At 39.2% G+C, this 21,546-nt stretch overlaps 2 protein-coding genes across 11 annotated transcripts in view; one reads left to right on the forward strand and one right to left on the reverse strand.

Moving 5' to 3' along the window:
- ctdsp1 (CTD (carboxy-terminal domain, RNA polymerase II, polypeptide A) small phosphatase 1) overlaps window positions 1-14,928 on the forward strand; it is a 30,106-nt gene extending 15,178 nt beyond the window's left edge. The window contains exons 2-7 of one of the 2 annotated variants that reach the window (XM_017691536.2): window positions 2,452-2,606; window positions 7,383-7,484; window positions 11,160-11,216; window positions 12,080-12,172; window positions 13,461-13,646; window positions 14,383-14,928. In XM_017691536.2, coding sequence (XP_017547025.1) covers window positions 2,452-2,606; window positions 7,383-7,484; window positions 11,160-11,216; window positions 12,080-12,172; window positions 13,461-13,646; window positions 14,383-14,511 — 722 coding nt within the window. In that variant the 3' untranslated portion in view covers window positions 14,512-14,928. Of the gene's footprint in view, window positions 1-2,451; window positions 2,607-3,261; window positions 6,462-7,382; window positions 7,485-11,159; window positions 11,217-12,079; window positions 12,173-13,460; window positions 13,647-14,382 lie in introns of those variants that run through there. The other variant, XM_037539094.1, reaches the window with a different exon arrangement.
- Window positions 14,929-19,287: 4,359 nt separating this feature from the next.
- obsl1b (obscurin like cytoskeletal adaptor 1b) overlaps window positions 19,288-21,546 on the reverse strand; it is a 34,427-nt gene continuing 32,168 nt past the window's right edge. For all 9 annotated transcript variants that reach the window (XM_037539380.1, XM_037539374.1, XM_037539379.1 and 6 more), the window contains 2 exons: window positions 20,645-20,915; window positions 19,288-20,174 (listed from right to left, as the gene is read on the reverse strand). In XM_037539380.1, the coding sequence (XP_037395277.1) occupies window positions 20,171-20,174; window positions 20,645-20,915 (275 nt within the window). In that variant the 3' untranslated portion in view covers window positions 19,288-20,170. The remainder of the gene's footprint in view (window positions 20,175-20,644; window positions 20,916-21,546) is intronic.

Below are 21,546 nucleotides of genomic sequence, written 5' to 3' on the forward strand. Positions count from 1 at the left end.
TTGAGGTTCTCTGTTCTCTGTTTCTCAGTTAGTAGTTAGATTTCATATTCCAAAAAATATCTGCAGCCAGAGACTATCTAATCTATCGCTTCTCATGTCATCATTGTGTTATCCGACAGCTTTATCAAACATCGCATTTTATGTCAATATCGTGCAGCCCTAATTAAAGTGTTTAAAATGAGCAGCACCTGTTTTCACCTTAAGGTTAACTTACGTGTCTAGTCACATGGTAACTTGTTTCACCTGTACCGTTTAGATTGAAAACAATGAGTTTGAGAATCGTTATTTAGGTGTTTCAAAACATGATAAATTAGCTCAATTATACTGAAAGGTGTATTCCCTTACATTTTTAGAGTGTAAAATAAACTTCCTGTGACACTTCATGTGTTACAGCTGTGCAGTGCAGCACTTCTTGTCCTGTGTGTGGTAGCTATTAGACGGCTGCAGGAGTCTTTCTGTGCTTCGTTCTTTGGACTAAAAATATAATCAAAATGTGAGACGTATGCTCTACACTGCCCTCTGGTGGAGCATTGACTTCTGTTATCTCTTGGTTCTTAAATGAGATGAGAATGTATGACATAAGAAAGAAACAAATCAAAAAATCAAATTCATTCTTAGATATTATTTCCAAATGTTATGACTATTTAAAAATTCTGACATCGTGTTTGGTGATCTAGTCGGCATAAAGCAAACATATGTCCAGGTCGATCCATCTCAGACTCAGGCCGGACACACAACAAAGTTTTGTTTTGCGCCTCCGTTTATGGCCTGGATGGAGCGCTCTATATATACAGAGAATGCCATCATTAACTACTGTCAGCAGCTGCCTGCATGTTGCTATTTAAAACTCTGTGATGTGTAACATCAGAAGAGTGAACATGGAGTGGTGCGTGATGTTTCTTCCCTGTCTCCTGTCCTTTCCTTCGCTCATGTTTTCCCGTTACTGTCCACACCTACCAGCTATGATTCAGATTGGCACTGTCTGGCTACAGCCAGGGAGAGGACTGTCCATTTCTCAGCACTATAGAAGTCTTATTTGCATAATTTCTGTTCTATTAAAATAAATATTGAGTGTACACGGAAAAATACTGTCCACCTTTTGGAACTTTTTCTGGACACATGTATTGTTGAGGTCGAGTCAGGTTATTAGGCCAACTTTTATTATGTAGGTCATGTCATAAGGGACATAAATTCAATACACCACTAAAGAGCTGTTCTATATTTAAAACAAAATATACTACCTCGTTAAACTGCCTTCTTTCTGTCCTGCAGTGCTGGTGAGCCCTGGTGAAATTTTGCAAGAAGTAAATGTCAAAACTAATTTGTTATTGTTGGGAGAGACTCATGCTTTAATTTTGACTGGCTTTCTCACCATTCATGCTGACAAGACCTCGTCCATCTTGGTTGCAGTCAACAGGATTTTGTCTTGCCAGACACAAGCACTCATCACCATTCTTGTCGATTGCATGCTATCAGGGCACTGCTGTTCCCGTGAGCCGGACATAAGTCACTAATCGCGTGGACTCCTCGTAATGTCTCACTATTTGCTGAACCCCTGTGTTCACTGCTGTACTTACTGACAAATATCCTACTTAACAGCAGATAGTGCTGAGGTGTGTGAGATTCCTGTGGCTCAGACTCTGCTTGAATGGCAACTTTGCCTGAGATGAAATGTGGGGTGGCTGTGGTAATGTAGTGAGTATAGGGAATACTGTGTGTGTGTTTGGGAGCTTGTGGGTGTGGTAGACATGTGTTTCCAATTAATTACCTCTCTCCATGGCTCCACCCTTCCTGAAATTCATGGCTGGTGTTTTCATTCATACGATGAAATTGCCAACAGTTGTCGCTCCTCATTTTCACAGCATAAAAATATTTCTCAGATGAAATTCTGAGAATAATATTCACCAAGAAAGCAAAGCCTCAGCTTTGATTTTATATATATATATATATATATATATATATATATATATATATATATATATATATATATATATAAAAGATCAGATCACATTTTTGCTGTGCCTTGCAGTTTAACATTATTTATCTAAAATTGACTTGATTTATTATGTAATTATTTGTTCAGCGTTCAGCTCAGTATATATTGTTGCTGTTGGAACAATCTCCCAGCATCTCCCCAGTGTAAAAACCCAGTGTAAACAGAATTTTGTCCAAGTAATTTTGGGCTCTTTCTTTTGGTCCATTCATCATGAAAGTTACACGAAATGTAAAGGTCAGCAGGTATTTACAATGGAAATGGAGATACAAGGGTATTCCATATATATATATATATATATATATATATATATATATGTACTTACTTGATAACGTATGCAGATGACATGTGAAATCTGATGGAGTGATCAGTGCTTATGGTGTTGGTATGAGTATTGTAGGTCGGTACGCAGGAGCGTGCCAGTCCAGGAGTGACCCGGTGGTCTTCTCTGTTTCCAGGTACTCCTGCGCATGTTGCGTCATCCTCTAAGAAGCCCCGCAGTCGTGGCTTTTTTCACAGTTTCTTCTGCTGCCTGTGTCACGATGAAGCAGACCAGCTGCCTGTCAATAACAATGCGCCGCTCCTGGTGGAAGAGAATGGAACCATCTCAAAAGTAAGACCTGATCTCAGTATTTTTTTTTCCCTAAGTTTTATTCAAAAGTTTCTCTCCCTCTTTAGTCTCCCCACCCCTCCCTGTGCTCAGATCTGAGGCTACGGGGCAGCCTGTGGTTAACACAGTCGAGGGCCACATGATCAGAGATGTCAGTGAGGAAACCAAAAGTCTCATTTGTGCTTTGCGCAAGCTTTTTCCTGTTTACTTCCTAATTTTCAATGGCCAATAACACAAATATCACAGTGCTGGTCATCAGTCATATTTGTGAACTAAATTAACATGCTGCTCTTTCCACTGCCAGCCCAAATATTAATAAAACAAATAATTAATCCATGCTTTTTAAAATAAGTTTAATAGAAGACGGTCTGTATAATTTTTATGTATAGTTTAAGCTGTATGTTAGCGTTTTCTCACAAAATACAAAGCCACCAAGGATTCAATTAAACCATTCTTGGAAAACAACATGGCACTTAGCAGCTACTAGCAGATCAGGTGGTCAAGACGCTCTCGGGTGTCAGTTTCAGATTTATGCCTTACTTCAGCTTTTTATAGTGATTTGATATTCCAGGAGTTATTTGTCACGTCTCTGAAGCCCCTAAAATAAATTGGTACGTCTCCTGAAGGCGGGCTGAGTGCAGGACTCAGTGTGGCTCTGTCATGTCAACGTGTGCACTGCTGCTGTCGTCTCAGGCAGCCTGTGGGCTCAGCAAATCCACATTCTCCCACGAGTCCCCTCTGCAGGCAGACCTACAGGACCCTTGTCCACCCGCTGGGCTCTGCAGACTTTGCGAGGAGAACAAACCTGTTTCAGAATGTCTGGAGTGTTTGACAGCCTCTGAGCTGTGCAAATCTTTTGGGGAGAGCAAGTCCTTTGTGAGGAGCAACATCACTAAATACTTGGAGTCTTCTACCTTTTTTAGAAGCAAGTGCATTGAAGCAAACATGCCTGCTGAACTTTTTGACCCCTCTAAAGTCTCGCAGCAAGGCTATCCTAAAGAGTCTTTGGAAGTTGCGGCTGAATCCAGGATGATTTCTGCAGAGAAATCTGTTGACTTCATGGTGCACCAGACCATCTCTGGACTAATGCAGCCTGATGGAGATTATACTGAAAATGGTCAGTTCAATGGAGAGCTAGTAGAGGTGCAAGACAGATTTGATTCTTCTGAGAACAGCAGTCTCTTTGACTATGACTTGGAGCGCAGTGAGTCCCTTGCAATAAGCACAGCTTTTGTCTCTTTAGAAGAAAAACGTCTTGAATGTAGCATAGAGTCTCAAATCAGTGAGCAAACTCAGATCGCTGAACATGACACTGAACCATTTACCTTGTTGGATGTCATGCCTGATCTTTGCAAGCAGGTAGATACTGAAATCCCTGAGCTTGTCTCCGCAGACTTTGACACGCTTTATGAACATGAAGCAGAATTTGAGGGGCCTTCAGAAGAGTACTATACCTCTGATGGTTCTGAGGAAATCACTGTTTCAGATTTGTATGAACGGTACAGCACACACAGTAAAAACACAGAATTTGATCTGGATTCACAACCCTGCGGATACCTTGAACAGTGCAGGCTTAACAATCAAAACATGCCCTCTGAATGCCATACCACACATTTTGAACTGTCCGAACTGTGCCAGGCCTCAAGAGAAATCAAGCCTGCCTGGCTCTCTGGCTCCCTTGATCAGCAGCCACCTGCTGAACAAAGAGAAACCATAGATGACAGCGAGTTAAATCCTGAAATTGCCCCAGGATCCTATACTAACTTGTTTGAGAGCACAGCTCAAAGCCAGGTTTCTGATGAACACACTTTGGAACAGACTGAAAACTATACTCAACAAGAGCTTTTCAACTACAACCAGCTGTCTGAAAACAATATTATGCCAGTACAGTGCTCAAGTTGTGGAAGATACTTTGAGAAATGTAAAATTCCTGAACAGTGCAGTCCCTCTGAGTCTGCTGACCCTTCTGAGAACCCACAACAAAGCGGAAAGTGTCTGGAATTGTGTGAGAGTTCTGGAACACAGTGTTCCGTATTTCACACCTCTGAACTCCCCAAAGAAAACCCTCCCATGGAAAACAACCAAGTTAGAAAAGACTCAGATTGTGATACCATGTTTTTTGGATCGATGGAAACCTTTGAGGCACGTTGGCTCTCTCAGTTTCTTGATGATCACTGTCAACAAAATACCTTCGGAAACCATGCAGACCTCAGTGTTGCAATCACTGAGCCAAATGACGAGTTAATCACCAGTGAGAGTAATGATGATTCTGAACCTGTAATTGAAGCCTCAGATGGCTCCGCTGAGCAGAGGACACTCTGTGGGGTGTGTGAAAGGAGAGAAAAAGGGCAGTTTCATTATGATGAACCCACTCAGCTCTTCAAACTTTGTGGCTTTAAGGCAGGAGCTCTTGAACTTGGCTCTGAGGAGAGCAGAGCCAAAGAATCAGTTGTTAAAGCAGGGTCTCTAGATGAATCTAGCGAGGAAGAGTATGCTGACTGTATTGATAGCAAAAGCCAAAGCAGCTCTGAAACAGATGAATCATTTAAAAGTTTTGCTGATGAGCCAGAGACTTTTGAAATCTATCCTGATCATTCTGATGACAGCAAAGCTTTACAGAATTTCTGTGAGGAAGATGAAGCTTATGAACATTATACTGTTCACAGTGAAGAGTCATATGAGCTGTGTGATGGTCATGATGCTTGTGAACTATATGGACATGACATGGTAGATACATATGAAGAAATCCACACATCTTGCTCTGAACAAAAAGTAATTGGAAACGAAGTCTATAAAACTTACGCAGAAGCTCTGTCTTCAGGACTGTCTGTAGAGAACGGTGAAGGTCATGAACCCTGCACTGAATGCACAGAGGCTGGTCAGGGTGAGAGTTACAGTCTTAATCTTAATGCTGAGGGCACCACACCATATGGTGTAGAAGGCTGGGGCAGTGAACTCTCTGAAGAAACAGAGGTCAGTGAACCCTATGAGGAAGTTGAAGGTGAAGCCGATGGACTTCCCAGTGAAGCTGAAGACACTTGCAAGGCTTCATCAGGAGATACCACTATATTGGAGAACTGCAGTAGAGATGAAGATGAAGCTCATGGACTTCCCAGTAAGGTTGAAGACACCTATGAGACTTTGTCAGAAGATGCCTTGGATCCATGTTCTCTTGAATGTATGTGTCATGACCATGAAATCGACACCTGTGAAATACATTCTGAAAAGATAAATACTGCAGAAAATAAGGTATCTGAACATTTAACAGAGGAAGTTACACAAGACCCCATTCCTGAAAAAATATGTGAAGAAAATGAAAATGAAACACACCAGCTTGATTTGACTGACGAAACCACAGTGAATGAAAACTGTGAAGTGTATGAAGCCATTGATGAAGTGGAAGGGGCTCATGGACCATGCTGTGGAGAGATAGAAACATCTGAAGATGATGAGGCCTCTATATTTGGCTTTGAAGAAGTAGCGATATACATTGAAGAGCCCACCTTGTTAAATGAGAAGGAGAATGTGCAAAATGGAGATCAAGAACTATTGATAATGGAAAATGGAATTGAGGTGCAGTCAAATGAAAATGAGGAGCTTATGGAGCCTTGTGGTGAAACTGAAACAGAAGATTATTTCCCAGCACAAAGCAAATGCAGTGAAAAGTTAGAAGACTTAATACACCAAGTCTCAAGATGTGAAACAACAGAGCATAGTGAGGATAGTACAGCTTTTAAGCCAGCCAGTCAGCAAAAGGCAGACAATGAAGAAGAGGAGCCCTCTGAGGACAGTGAGGCATCTGACGATGAGTTCCCAGAGTCCTGTGATTGTGAATTCTGTGTGCCGTCTGTTGATCAGGTACACTGCTTAGAAGTCTCATGTAAACAAGGTAGTGATTACAAAGCACTGCTTCATTTTAACTGATGTCATTTAGGATATCAAAGCTTGTTATGTAAGAAAGATGCTACAAATGCACGGATTTGGCCTGTAATACCACAAAAGTTTGCATTCATAGTTGTATTTGATTTGTTCAAATCTGTTGGTCTGCTGTTAAACAGCTTTAAACTTCTGATGCAGCTGTGTGGTGACTTTAGCTGAACTTCGATGGCAACAAAAAGTAAATATGGAAAGCAGCAACAAAACTTAAATAGGGAAAGCAGCAGCCCACGTCGGGGCTCTTGTTCCATGCCATATGGCTTCTTATTTAAGTCAGCAGCTTTGAAAGACATGATCTGCTCTGCCCCATCCCAACTCAGTATTAACCTTGGACAAATATCTGCTGTTTTCTGTGAGCTAATATTTGGTAGGAGACGTTTTCATTCTTAGGCCCTGTGTTTTGTTTCAATCATCAGCCCTGTACGCACTTGGTGCTTTTTGATCAAGAGCCGACTAGCCCACAGCCTTGTAATCCCACCCCTGCAGCACACAGTCACACGATCTGGCTGCGGAATGCACCCAGTCAAAGTGCTCTCATATGCCCCCTCATGGTTACTCACCTCCATAACTTAATCACTCGCTCATAAAACTAGATATTTTTTTCCTCTGGCACAGCAGGTCTGCTGTATTCCACTTATACTGTATGATGATGATGACCTAATTTCACTTTAATGCTTTTGAAAACTTGCTGTGTTTATTTTTTTAACCGCTTGACTTTTACTTGTATTGTATTTCATGCACCAATCCAATTTTTGTGGTAAAACTGTAGAATTGGTTCGTTGGACGGTATGTTATCCTATAAATCTCTTCACTGATCAGGCCATCCGATTTGTCGGTTCACAGGTGCCAGCCAAGCCGCTTCTACCGCAGATAAAATCTCAAGATGCAGGAAAGATCTGTGTAGTGATCGATCTGGATGAAACACTAGTGCACAGTTCATTCAAGGTAAGCTGAAGATATTCCTTTCCAGCCATACCTCATCAGTGTCAGCAGGTGATCACAAGTCAGTATGGCTTGTTTGTAGTATGGTGAAGTAATAAAGCGTGCATCATGGCTATGGGATCCACTTGACTTGAATGTTATGTCCAGACATCCGATACCAAAGTTTGCCAAACGTAATTCAAACATGAAGGAGTTGATCAGTTTCACAGCATTACATAATTGCTGTGTCTGTAGTCATATGATTTTGTTTTGGCAAACAAATAATGTGAGGAACGTGTACAACGCAAATGGGCAACTTTGTGAAGCAACACCAGCTACGTCCTGCGTAGCAACACAGCATATTTGGCGACCAAGGGGCACAGCAGAGGGCACAGTTCAAAAATCACTAAGGTCCCCAGTAAGGACTTGGTGCTGGTCAAATAACAGACACTTGATCATTTAAGTGCTGCATGTAGGGACAGCGCCATATGTGCATGAATGATGTTCCAAGCGATACTTGATCTGTCACAAACCTTAAAGGACGTTTACACATCTGCTCATTAAACGAGAATGTTTGGAATTGGAATTGTCAATATTATCTGAATCAGTAAAGTCTGATTGGTTTGACATGTGTTCACTCCTCATTTTCATGCTCATGCTCTCCGTGTCATGCGTTGATATGTATATTCTTTGGGCTGCAGCTCATTTATATTTTAGTTTTTGAATATTCCTTGAAATATTATTTTTAAGAAAAGCACAATACGTTTCACTTTAATAATTGAAAAAAATATTATTCATGTTGCTTTCATTTTTGTCGTCTTCTTCTTCTTCTTCTTATTCTTATTATTTTGCATTATATACTATAAAAAGTAGCTCATCAGATCTTCCTAAAAAACTAATTTTATTAAACTTACTGTACTACATTGATGGAAAGAATCTAAGTATTTATTCAAATGGAATAAACCTAGTTCATTTACTTGTTTCCACATGAAGTAGGTTTTAGGTATATCTGACGAGCCACTTTTTACAGTGTATTGCACAAATATTGTTTATTTACTTGATTCGCTTTTTAATAAAACTTAATAATACAAGATTGAATAGCCATCATCTTAAAAATGAAAACTTTTTGGTGAACGCAAGCATTCCACTAGCTGGTTAAGGTCAGCACCCCACTCACTGTATGCCACTGCTGGACCACCCAGTCCCCTTAACTTAGACAAATACTACAAACAACTGAGAGAAAACATTCACTATAAAATGATTTTGTTGAAATGTTGCTGATACTGAGCTGGATTAAAATGATTTACTAAATTAAGTCTATCTTAAAGTATCTTTAAGTGTAACTAAATAAAGGAAGGAAGAAAGAATAGGTAAATTAGAGTGGAAAATGAGCACTGATAAGTGAAATTTTGTCCAGTACTCTGGTTAAACACCGGTGGGCTGCCCGGAAACCACTGAGCAGACCGCCGGTGGACCGCCAGCTTTGCTATCAGCGAGCCGACAGCGGTCCAGTATCCTGTTGCTATAAGGGTGAACAGGGGAGGGGTGAACATTTTTAAGTCACTCAAAACCATTTTATTCCAGAGCACCTGCTGCGGTCTTAATCATTTTCCTACATCTCTGGACACTTAACTAGCCGGCAGACTCTTATTTATTCTCAGTAATAAATCCTAACAACATGCTAGGTAGCTAACCGTTCACGCTAGCGACAGTGCTAGCTAGGAACCAAAATTGCGGTAAATCGTGTTGTAAAGGAACTGTGTGCTCCCAGTTAGCACTTAGCCTAATAAACATTTGTTATGCTGTGGAACTTTGTGTAGAACTTTCAATATTTATTGAAGATTTGTTGCAGCCTTAATATTTTTATTGAAAAATAAATAAATAAATAAATAAATAAAGAACACCAAACTAAATAAATCAATAGTAACATTCATGGAGTTTGGACATCCAGCCAGCCTGATTTGTCTGTTTATGGGAGATTTTTTTTCCCCTCAGCTGAGTTGAAGTACATTACATCAGCAAGCGGTTATGTGAGGCATAATGGAAAACAGACGGAAGTGGAATGTTGTTTTTTCGTGGATAATGTCAGAGTGTCAGCAGTCACACTAGCATTGTGTCACCGATGACAATCAAGACAGTTTTCCCAGCAACACTTCTTTTACCACAGTTCACGTTTAGCTTGTACGTTTGTCTTTTTTAGGGTGATGTCAGTGAGTTTTTTCCTCTTTTTGTTTGAGGCTGGCTCGCTAAATGTTACTTCACAGTCTATGAATGTAGGTCATGGTGTCCTACTCCTTCTCAATAGCACAGGCTTATGATTAACATATGAGATGCGCGTTTTGAGGGCTCTGAGTGTATCTGACTGGTTATGAGACTGTCAGGTCCAGTAAACTCCAAATGATTGAGGACTCGTGTGGAGCCAGCAGTGTGCTCACGTGCAGCTATATATTATAAACACACCGCACCTCAGTGTTTACCGAGGCCATAATATACTGCAGATTGAGGGTGTGGGTTTCACACAGATATCTATCCACAGATTGGCTGATCTTCAAATATTAATGTCCAGCAAGCTGTTTAGATGCAATGTATATGGGCTAATATTAGTAGATCGCCAGATTTGAACAAGAGTCTTTGCTGCTCGGACAGGTTTAATTGCCTGAGGCTCATTTCTGGTTTAAAGGATGACATGTATTCACTGGTTAAAAATATATCTATTTTAGACCCGACCAATATATAGTTACGATTATATCATCTCCCAAACGTGGTGACCCAAGGGCTTATCGCTGTATGTGAAAATGTTGTTGGTAACATGACAGAAATGAGCTACTGTCTTCGGTTGCAGCATTGTGTGTCACTGGAGAATCTAATATGAGACATTGACTATTTACCCGCATGGCATAGGGGTGGGCGATATGGCCAGAATATATCATGATGCTTACAGTTTCATAACACGATATGTCTTGAAATGTATTTTTTCTGACATACATTTGTACAGGTTAAAAAAGACATAGTGGCACAAATACTGTCAAAAGCTGGGTACAACTGATTTTTATTCGACATTTCAAATACATGATTAAACTGATTTCAGTTAAACAAGGCTAACTATGCTTTCTTTGTAATGAAACATGCAGTTGTTCTTTTTTGTTCAAGTGATATCCAGAAAATGCTCAGAAAGGCACGTTGTGATATACTGTGACAATTTAAAATGACAGTAAATATTGGCATATTGCCCAACTCCAATATGACAGCAGTGTAGGCTGATTAAAGCCAAGAGAATCTGAATACAACACACTGTAGTGGTTAAAGTGACAGAAACATTAGAATTTTAACTAACCTTTAGCAAGAGAATAACATGTTATAATGTAAAAAACCTGTTCTATGAAGAGAACTAATTAAATTGATAAATAGATGATTATGAATAGTTCTAGCCCCAGTTCTACAATATTTATACTGATTATATCACATAATGGTCATGTTAGTCAATATAATCAATATAGTATATAATATAATCTGTATAACATATCCTTAAAATCTAACAACTAAAATTGCACTGGATTGGATATTATTCTTTTTTTCAATGTCAATGTCAGTATTGGCCATAGAATTGTCACATCAGTTGTTCCCTAATCTATATGTTTACATTATGTTCATTTGACCCGTGTTCTGAGTTGGATTTCCTTTTATTTTTGCTCTTTACAGCCAGTGAACAATGCTGATTTTATCATTCCAGTGGAAATTGATGGGGCTGTACACCAGGTGAGCAAGCTGTGTTTCTTTACCAGGTTTTGGTGCATTTATTTTATATGTATATGCAGAGATAAAGTAGCACTGTCTCTCGTAACTGTTCCACATGCTAGTGTTACTCTGTCTTATTTGTAATGGCTGTGTTCCATGAAGTGTGTCTTCATTCCTCAGTGTTTAGTTTTTGCAGTGTGTATGTACTGTGTCTCACACTGGTGCGCTACCTGACAGCATCATAGCCGTCACCGTTGATGGCTCTGAGCAGCAGGGGGCTATTTCCATGCGCTGACAAAACGTTGCAAGCCTGACTGGCTTCTCAGAACTCCATGCCCATCAATCTGTCTGTGGGCTCATCCCCCACTCACGGCCCTGGCAGCTCAACATCAGGGCCCTTTAAAGGGCAGATCCAGCCCCAGTCCAGCGAACGCAACGTTGAAGGCGTCTTACTCACCATGGCTTTGGCCTGGTTCAAGTAATCCAGGATAGGCTTGTGATGTCGGGAAAGCCTATTCGGGATGACTTGGTTCAGGAACGAGACCACTGGCTTCATTAGTTGGTTTTGCTGACCCAGATGCCTGTGTAAATCGATCCATTTTACGAGATATCTTAAATGTGTGTGTATCGTTTGACACGTCCATAAAACGGCTTTTGGACTGGAGAGCCATACCACGATGAAGAGTAACGTCCAGCCTGTTTATTTGCTCATCTGCTATGCGCAGGAATTGTGTTTAAGGACATATTAAACTGATCTGGTTTCATGCCCGGTTTTTCCTTTGGAATTGGCTCAGTCTTGCTAGCTGAAAGATTTTGGTAATGAGGTTTGGTGATGAAGATTTCCGTATTGTCTAACACATGTTTTGGTTTCTTCCTGGTCCCAGGTGTATGTGCTAAAGCGACCTCATGTTGATGAGTTCTTGAAACGGATGGGTGAATTATTTGAATGCGTGTTATTCACTGCAAGCTTAGCCAAGGTAAAGACTTCTAATTTTAAACTTCTACACTTCTGTGTTCTGCGTAAGAGTGTTAAGCTTTAAAGAAATAGTTTGTTGAAAAGTGAGATTTGTTTGTTTTCCTGTTACCCTGAATGTAGACGATCAACCAAGAAATGTTTCATCTAAATGTTATTTAGTTTTGACTTGGAGCGATGAGGCTAATGTAACAGAAGCTTACATTCAGGCAAAGCAAGTTTATTTATATTGCATCTTTCATACACTGCGGTTATTCACAGTGCTTTACAAATGAGAAGATGCAAAGATAATTCAAGTTTAATGTTAAAAAGACTTGGGAAATGGAAATGAAAAACTTGATTAAAATAATAGATTTAAAAATAATTATTGGTAAATAATAATTGGTATTCTGTGAACTTTTTGAAATATTTGAAAACTTTTTATGTGATATTGAAATATTGATTTTTTTTTTCCTTTGAAAACTACTGCACCTTTAATATGAGCTTTTTTAATTTCAACACTTGGATTAAGTCTTTTAGACTGACACAAAAAAAAAATTCTCCCAGTTTATCTTTTCTTTCATTTACAACTTGATTTCTTAGTGCTATAGTTGCATTTATTTGATATGCAGAAAACATGATTCTTAGATTTTTATTCAGTTTGTGTTAACTACCTTTTTGAACAGGAAACACAAGGAAAACAAATCAATAATTGCGTACCAATTGGTTTTGTGCTCTGAATGAGATCATGTGCTCACTCTGGAGGGAAAACATGTTGCATCCAACTATAAAGGAATCATTGTGCATGTTTTATACAGTGATAGAAACATAGTAGCGCAGAGTAAACTTCAGTTCTACACGCATTACTAAGTGGGGTCATAAATGTGGCAGAACTTCTCTGGCAACAGACTGAAAACTAGCAACTTTTTTAACCCAGTAGAATCATAATTATTAGGTCACCAGTAAAACAGTTTTTTTTTAAATGTGCTATGATTGAGACTTGGTATCAGCAGAGAACCCTTTCTATATATTAGAAGCCAAAGCTTCTTTTTGTTGTTCCCTCCAATATATGATCCAGCAATTTTTGTTAATATCATCCCAATATCCTTACTCTTCAATAGCAATATCATGTGCTGTTTATGAAAATAGACTGATTAACAACTTTTGGAGTTACAGGGAAATAGGATTTTTTTAGCCTGACTGTTCTATTAAAAAAAAAAAACAACAACAAAAAAAAACAATTTTTGTTAAGCACAAAAGCTAAAAGATGTGAATTCTGTATTTACTGTTTTTGGCTCTTCCTCTGTTTGCAGTATGCAGACCCAGTCTCAGACCTGCTGGATAAGTGGGGTGCCTTCCGCTGCCGTCTCTTTCGGGAGTCCTGCGTGTTCCATCGTGGAAACTATGTCAAGGATCTAAGCCGTTTGGGCAGGGACCTCAATAAAGTCATCATCGTGGATAATTCACCAGCATCATACATCTTCCACCCAGACAATGCTGTACGTCCCCAAACATTTTGTTTCATTTGATTATTAGTAGTATATTTATAAAAACATTTACATATTTTTACGTTTAACATTTAGTCATTCGGCAGATGCTTTTATCCAGAATGACTTAACAAATCATGCAGCCAGTGGAAGTGAAAAGCAATACATAGTATCTGGAGATGTATAACCTAAGAGACACAAATGTGGACAAAGTGTTGTGGGGCCAGGTGTGATCTCATATTCTGTGAAATCCCCACCATCCAACAGGGTTTGCCTCCTCTAAAACCAAACCTGCCCCCAAATTCCTCTAGTCTGTGCTCTTCTAATGTCTGGAGTACCACCAATAACACAATAATAACAAGCTAGGTAGCGGAATGCTATCACTAGCTAACAGAACTGTTTTGCCCTGGGTACTTTCAGCCATGCTAACTTACTCTACATCCGACAGGCTTTAGGCTTGTTGTCTGTCTTTCTCTTGTTGTCCACTTTCACAAGATGTTGAATTGGTTTAGAAATTTCACAGATTTCTCCCCAACCTAAGTCTAGACTCTGTCCCACTATTCGCCCACAATTTCTCATGGTTGTCCCCAGCTGTCCTTGGTACAAGATCTGATCCTGCGAGACCAGTGTAGACATACCCTTTAGCCTTCCTTGCTGATTTTTGTGACCATGTATATACTTGCTTAGTTAACAGAAGCATTTTACCCTAGCTTGTCTTTAACACATGCCATTGCTTCATCGCCTGTAGGTACCAGTAGCCTCCTGGTTTGACGACATGTCCGACACCGAGCTGCTGGATCTGATCCCGTTTTTTGAGAGACTGAGTAAAGTGGATGACGTGTATGCTGTACTCAAACAGCAGAGGACTAGCAGCTAGCGTGATATGTGGAGCAGCTTTCACTATGGGGCCAGGGAGGCTGGTGGGTTCATAGCGCCACTTCCCCGCTAACAGGATCAGCCACCGGCTCGGTCCTCATCACCTACCCAGAATTCCATTCGCAGGATGTTTGACAGAAGAGAAAACGAGTTGAATGAAACCTGGTATGGCCGATGGAACTGTGAAGGACTGCTTTATCATGCACACATTTAAAAAAGAAAAAAAAAAAAAAAAAGATTTTATTGATTTTTAACACTCGAATGTGTGTTATTCCTTCTTTTTCTAACTCTTTTATTTTTCCACTTAAAAGGCAAGGTAGAGGGATGCCCTGTTTAAATGAACAGTCCGGATTAACAGTTCAGTATCTCTGATTTTTAATTGAGAGACTTTTCTGGATGACTAGATTTCAGCACAGCAGCTCCTTAGATTTATATATATATATATATATATATATATATATATATATATATATATATATATATATATATATATATATAAATATCATGTTAAAGAACAGCTCTGACATTTTGATCAGTGACCATGTTTCACTAGTTTCACATGCAGTAAATGCGTTCAGAGGTTTTTGGTTTGGTCCTTCTGAGGGGAAGACGGCAGAGCAGAATTTCTCCCTAGCCCTCAACAAGAGCCAAGGGAACTGAACATCCATTCCAAATCAGGGTGGAGAATAAAAACATAACTCTGGCCTTGTGGGAATTCAGTGGTATCGACAAGCAGATGTGCAGTGTAACTTGAAGCTGTTACGTACAAAGTATTGCAACAGTTGTAGCCTTTTCTCCTTGCCTGGGTGCCTTGTTGAGGCACGAGATGTGAGATGTTTTTATAAGCTGATAAGTGTTTCTCTTTGTTGGTGTGGTGTTGTACATAGAACTCCTTACATGAGTGGAAAGACGTTCTGTCTAGTGTGCCAAATATCAAATTGTGACAAATGACAAAATTTTGTCATTTGCCGTCACCAGCATAAGACGTTTTACAAATGTGGGATGATAGAAATTTGATAATATTAGAAACTCATTCTGTGTATTTGAAGCTTTAGCTTCTTTTGTTGTAGGTAGAAAGATTCTCACAGGTGTCTGCTAACATGTAATATAAACAATAAGCAGTTGAACATGAGCTGATTTGCTTAAATGTCAGTGCTGTCCTTTAAGCCCTCATTTCTTGAATGTGAGGATACCTCGAACACCCAAGTAGGGGGAAATTAATGAATGTCAATCACATAGAATACTATGTTGTCTGTTTTTGTATCCCACCAAAATGTAACATGGACTTAAAAAAACAAACTTTTTTTTCTTTTTTGGTTCCCTGTCTTAAATGAAAATTGCTTGGCTTCAGTTAAACAATCATGTTGTGGTTTCACAGAGCTATGGATGTATGAAAGGGAAACTGGCAAGGTCCCTCACCTACTGAGGACCCAGTTTTAGGCTAATGGGTAAACAAGCTAAAGCACCTTTTAAAAAAATTCACACATCATGCTTTCATTTTATCTAGTATGGCCAAGGATTTACTGTAGCAAAGACATTTGTGAGGCAATATTACAAGTACTCTCAGTCAAATACACTTTGTCTTGTATGTACTGTATGTGCCATTGGTGAGCTTATATTACTCAGAAAAGTAAAGTATTCTGGAATCAAACCCTGTTTGTTGTAGTAGAAGCACAAACTTCTCCATGAGCCTTAACTATGTTTTTATCACTAAATTGCCTTTTATTCAAAGATCACTCTTTTAGAAGTGAGACCTCCTGCTAATGACTGTCAAGGTGCCTTAGTTTCGGACGTTCAGCTTTTTACCGCATAGCGATGCCAATGTCGTTTAACACTATCAGATGGACTGTTTCGCAAGTGTCAGTATTGATGCCGTGGGATGTGATGTTTAGATGGGATAAGAAAGAGAAAGAAAACGATTTTGATGGTGGTGATGTCGATTAATGGGGGTTGAGCTGTTTGTAATGATGGCGTTTCATCCATTTAATTTTTTTTAACTGGATGATGATGGTAGATTCTTTTTCTCTGCTTTTGATAATGAACATAGTACTGTGCCAAGGGAGAGAAAGAATTTCTTATTTATAATTTTGGCCTAAAAGTTTGAAAGATGCTTTGTTTTTGACAAGCGCCATTCATTTTCTCTTCATCTGTACTTGAAAGTGGCCATTTTCTTTGAATTAATGCAGATCATCAAATGTACAGTAATGTGTATTATTACCATTATTTCTGACATCAGTTAGAAATCTTCAGATTACTCTAGATTTTTGTTGTCTATCTGACTGTACATTACAAACGTAAAACAGTGGTACTATCAGGATAAGCAGTTTCTAGTTTTAATAGGATAAACAAAATATGGGGGTAAATTTTAAGTGAGCCTAACGCTCCAGTCAGCAGCCTGGCTACCTGGATGTTTCCGTGAAACTCTGTTAGTTGTAGCTTGCGGGGATGTGAAGTCCTCTCTGAACACTCTTGACTCTGATGCAATGCCAGACATGTCACTTTATCCTGTGTCTGACTTGGTACATTCTTGGAGGCCTCGTCAATCTCAGAAAGACTTCTCACACTGGTCCTCTTATGCAACCCATGGGCCTGGACCAGTGCTTTTTTTTCTTTCTCCACTTATATAATAGTCTCTCTGGTCAGATTGAATAATAAGCCTATGCTTTTGTATTTTCCTTATAAATACAGATAAATGGCACGTAACCTTACCATGCATTAACTGAAAAATCTACAAGGCAATCTGTGCTGATTTTGAGCTCCTGAAAGGAAATGTAGCAAGGGGTAGCCTCAGTTGTCTTTCACTGCTTCCTCTGACCGTGGTGCTGTCCGTTCAGGAGTCATCTGTTTTCCCTATTGTTTAACCCAGCTCTGCACACTCTGCTTATGTCACTGTTGGATGCTGTTTGTGTCATGAGGTCATTGTAGAATGAATGTAATAAGTAGCGTCTGCTGAGTTTACAGTGACCATTTCCACTGCTTCACCAGCACCCTGATACTGTCTTACTGTCTTACGCACAGCCCTAGCGTCATGAAATGGAGCTGCTGGATCTTCTGAACATAAAACGTTTTGGGAGTACAGGGATAGCCAGCTCCAGTCCTGGAAGTGGATTCACTGGATATAAAAACAGTATCCAACATATGTGCATAAAGCGTGTCGGAGTAGAAGCAGTGGTCTAATATCTGGCTGCTGCTGTGTCTGCGCTGACCTTGGGAAACCTTATCCTGCATCCACACTCTGAAGTGCTTTAGAAGCCCCGATCCTAGATTAAAACTTTTATGCCAAACATTTGGAGGCGCCTTTTTACTTTTAATTTATTTTATTTTTTTAAGAGAAAGAGCTCACCCTTGAGTTTGGTTCTGTGTTTAATGACTATTCACGTTGGGCTCTGCTGTTTTTTTTTCCCATTTTCTTTTTTTTCCCTGCATCCTAAAGCTGTCATATCCAGGGTTTCAGTGCCTGAAGATGACAGCATAAAAGGCACCATGCAAGTAAATCCGATTTGTAATCAAATGGACTTACGTCCATGTCAACAATCAGCAGCCAAACCAGTGGCTGCCAAATTTTGCTCTCTGACTTTGGCACTTGTTTTGAGAGAGATTTAAGAGCTTGTAAGAGCTTTGAATTCACAACTGAAAGCTCCAGTCAGGAATGTCCACCACTGACTAGTACAGCAACAACAGAGACATTCAGCTTAGAGCCCCTTCCCATTAAGGTGTAGTACTGTGTATGTTTACTATGCTCTCTCTTAAACTCTGAGCTAATAGATGCCATTTGGGCAATTCCTGGAATGGAGTTTTATTCTTCTGATTTTTCAAATTTCTGCATATCTCATTAATTGAGATGTAAACAAAGTCATTCAGAGTGGTTTAATGTGAAATGATGCGTTACAGAGACACTTACTGACACTATACAGCAGTGGTGGTAGGAACCAGAGGTTACAGTGTCTAAAATACAGGTATAGCCATTTTATTTATTTTCTAAAATGACCAGTAAATCTACACGTCTCACGTTTGTATGTGTCATAATGTCGATAATGCTAAAATGGTAAATCCGAAAGGATTAACACCCTAACATGCACCTCTCTGCCATGAATGGCTTTCAAATATTAGTTTTTAGGCTAAAACTGTTCAAAACTATTGTAAAACAGTGTCTCAGGCACTGTTTTCATAAATTTCATGTAACAATTTTCTCTGAGGGAGCTTTTAGAGGTACTAAACTCTCCAGACATCTGGTTCTTATCACCACCGTGAACAGTTCTGACTCAGGAAGTTTCTGTGAAATGGAGCACATCACATCAAACCACTCTGAATGACTGTCATTTTTATTATGTAATTAGACATAACCGTGGTGGATTTTTAAAAGAATTTATTTTGAAATACCCAATGAGTAATGTATGATGTATATAGCTTTGTCATTATTTTCACACAACCTCTGCCTTTTTTTAACTGTACTGCCCCTTTGCTACATCTAAACAAACCCACAAACAGCACATTTGTTCCACACAATTTGTCTGTCTGCTCATTTGCGTAGCGCAAACCAAAATTTGGCATTAACAGATAGATGTTCTTTTCTTTCTTGTTTTGTGATTTGGGAATAGGAATGCCAGGTTTAAATTAAGTCAACTGTAACCTAGTTTTGAAACTCGTTTTGTAATTATTAATTGTATTTTACTGTATTGAATGAGCTATATCATAAATGAAACGTATGAAAACCGATCTTGTGTTTGTTGATTCTGGCAAGCGGCGCGTGGCTAAGACGAAGAAGACTAGAGGCCAGTTCAGTAAAGCGTATTTTATTGGCAGCTTTTTCTGAACCAAGGAAACAATTCACAAGTAAGCAACAGTACTGGCTACTAGAGATAGAAGGTGAATCGACTGAAGCCCATTAAAATAAATATGGATGATGCAAAAGGTCAACTGCTAAAGGAAACATTTCTATGTAAATGTCAATGACACCATTCCCCTACTGCTCTGATAAATGAGTAGATTTAACAGATAATTCTGACTCACTGTCATACATGTGATGAAACTAGCACTCCATACTCAGCCTTCCTACGATAACCTTTTGGCCCTGTGCTTTTTCACACCTATGTAACTTCATGCCTCCCAATATCCTTTTAACCTGCGTTCCACAAAACAACACTTATTTAGAAAAAAAGGTTTCTATACAAAGGACAATGTACATAAATTTAAAGGAATTAAATACCGACTTTTCAACCAATTTAAGTTTTGTTAATGTAATGGATGAGCTGCGGGTTCATCCTGACACTGTAAGTGTAAGTCTACTGACATTTACAATGCACAAAACCATAGTATATAAGTTGACAATAGTGCTATGCCAACACAAAGTGTATTATAACAAACAGTAACCTTGGAGAATATGGGGAATATTGTAATATTAAATTGTCACTGAAAATAAAGAAGTACAGTTATAGTTTTTTTGTGCAGGCCTAAAATTTCTGATCAGTGCAAAACATTTGGATTGACTTTAGATGCAGGTGTGTGTAAGCACATTCTGTAAAAAATTCTCTTGAATATCTTTTTAAACAGACTCCTTATTCACTGACCCATTAAAGAATAGCAGAATATGTCTTCACTCTCTGGCTTCAAGGCATACATTTCAGTAATCACAAGGTCAAGATGGTTCCATGTCTCAAGGATTATCTGTGGATTAAAAGTGGAGAGGACAGATCAAACCATAAATCTTCATTTTACAGTCTGCATTGACTCGAAAAGCTCTTATTCTAAACTGAATTTCATACTAAACTGGGTTCATACTACAAGTTCAGGCTCTTGCGTCCTAGAATAGGTATTCCAAATGGCTTTTTCACAAGCAAAGCAGTGATTACTACTCCTACAGCTTAGCATTAAGCTTGATATCGATTCAATATATTACATTTCCACTTACCTTTATGTCTAATTTGTATTCATTTTTAAAAAAGTACACTTGCACACAATTCAACACAAGAACATTTTACACTTTATTCTAAAAAGGAGTGAGAAGATAAGTTGTTTTACCCATCTAATTATTAGAAATAGCATAAGATTAATATCAACAGAATGTACGTTTCTGCTCAGTCTAAGCACGACATTTTCTCACTTAGGAAAGTTTAGAGCTACAAAACATTCCTTACTTCTTGACATGCAGTTTTGCAGTGCTTTTGGCCTTTCCTGAAACAAATTCCACCACACCACTCATGTCTTCTGACGTCTGCCTCAGGGTGAGCCGGTGCACTGTTCCCATTTTCTCCAGAAGAACTCTGGGCCCAGGCTGCAGTACCTCTCCATTCAGAGTCCAAACAGGAGCCTTGAGTACAGGCACAGACACCTCACACGCAAAACAGGCCTCCTCTGAGGCTGTCACCTCCACGTCCTGCAAATCTTGTACCATCAAGACTGACTGAGCTGTTGGAACGGACAAGCAGGCATTTCAGCATCGATATCATATACAGATGGGTGACAAATTGCAAGAAAACCTGAATAAATTAGAGTAGAAACATAACGAGTGCAGATGCTTCTAAAGAGGTGTACTGCATTATACAATTAAGCAATTAACATCCTACCATGCTCTATAGCATCTGTATAATGCTGAGCAGGCCCGGTTGACCATGATTTTAGATTGAGTTTTCCTTGAATAGATGAATAGTTCGGGTCTAATTGATTTTAATTGATTTAACTGATTTTAAAAGAGGGTTCCTTACTGGGGCACTGATGGCAGGCACTTCCTAAGTCATAAAAACTGCTCAACTGACTGAGTTTCAATTGAAACAGTCCCTAAAATTACATCTGCATTTAGATCTATGGGAAAGAGATCAGTAAATAGAGCTGGAAATTGTAAGGAAAAGTACACATTCAGTATATGACGCTCATGCATTACTGCAACATGTAAGGAATAACAAAAAGGCAGCTGTTCTTCAGGTGACTGAGAATGTCAAGGCACAACGTGATCAGACTGTATCAGCGAGAACGGTCCACACAGGGAGGGATATTATAGTAGGGTTGCAGTGCATAAACTCCTAATTACAAAGACTGATAT

The sequence above is a fragment of the Pygocentrus nattereri genome, chromosome 6 (assembly GCF_015220715.1).
Source record: "Pygocentrus nattereri isolate fPygNat1 chromosome 6, fPygNat1.pri, whole genome shotgun sequence".
Lineage (NCBI taxonomy): Eukaryota > Metazoa > Chordata > Actinopteri > Characiformes > Serrasalmidae > Pygocentrus > Pygocentrus nattereri.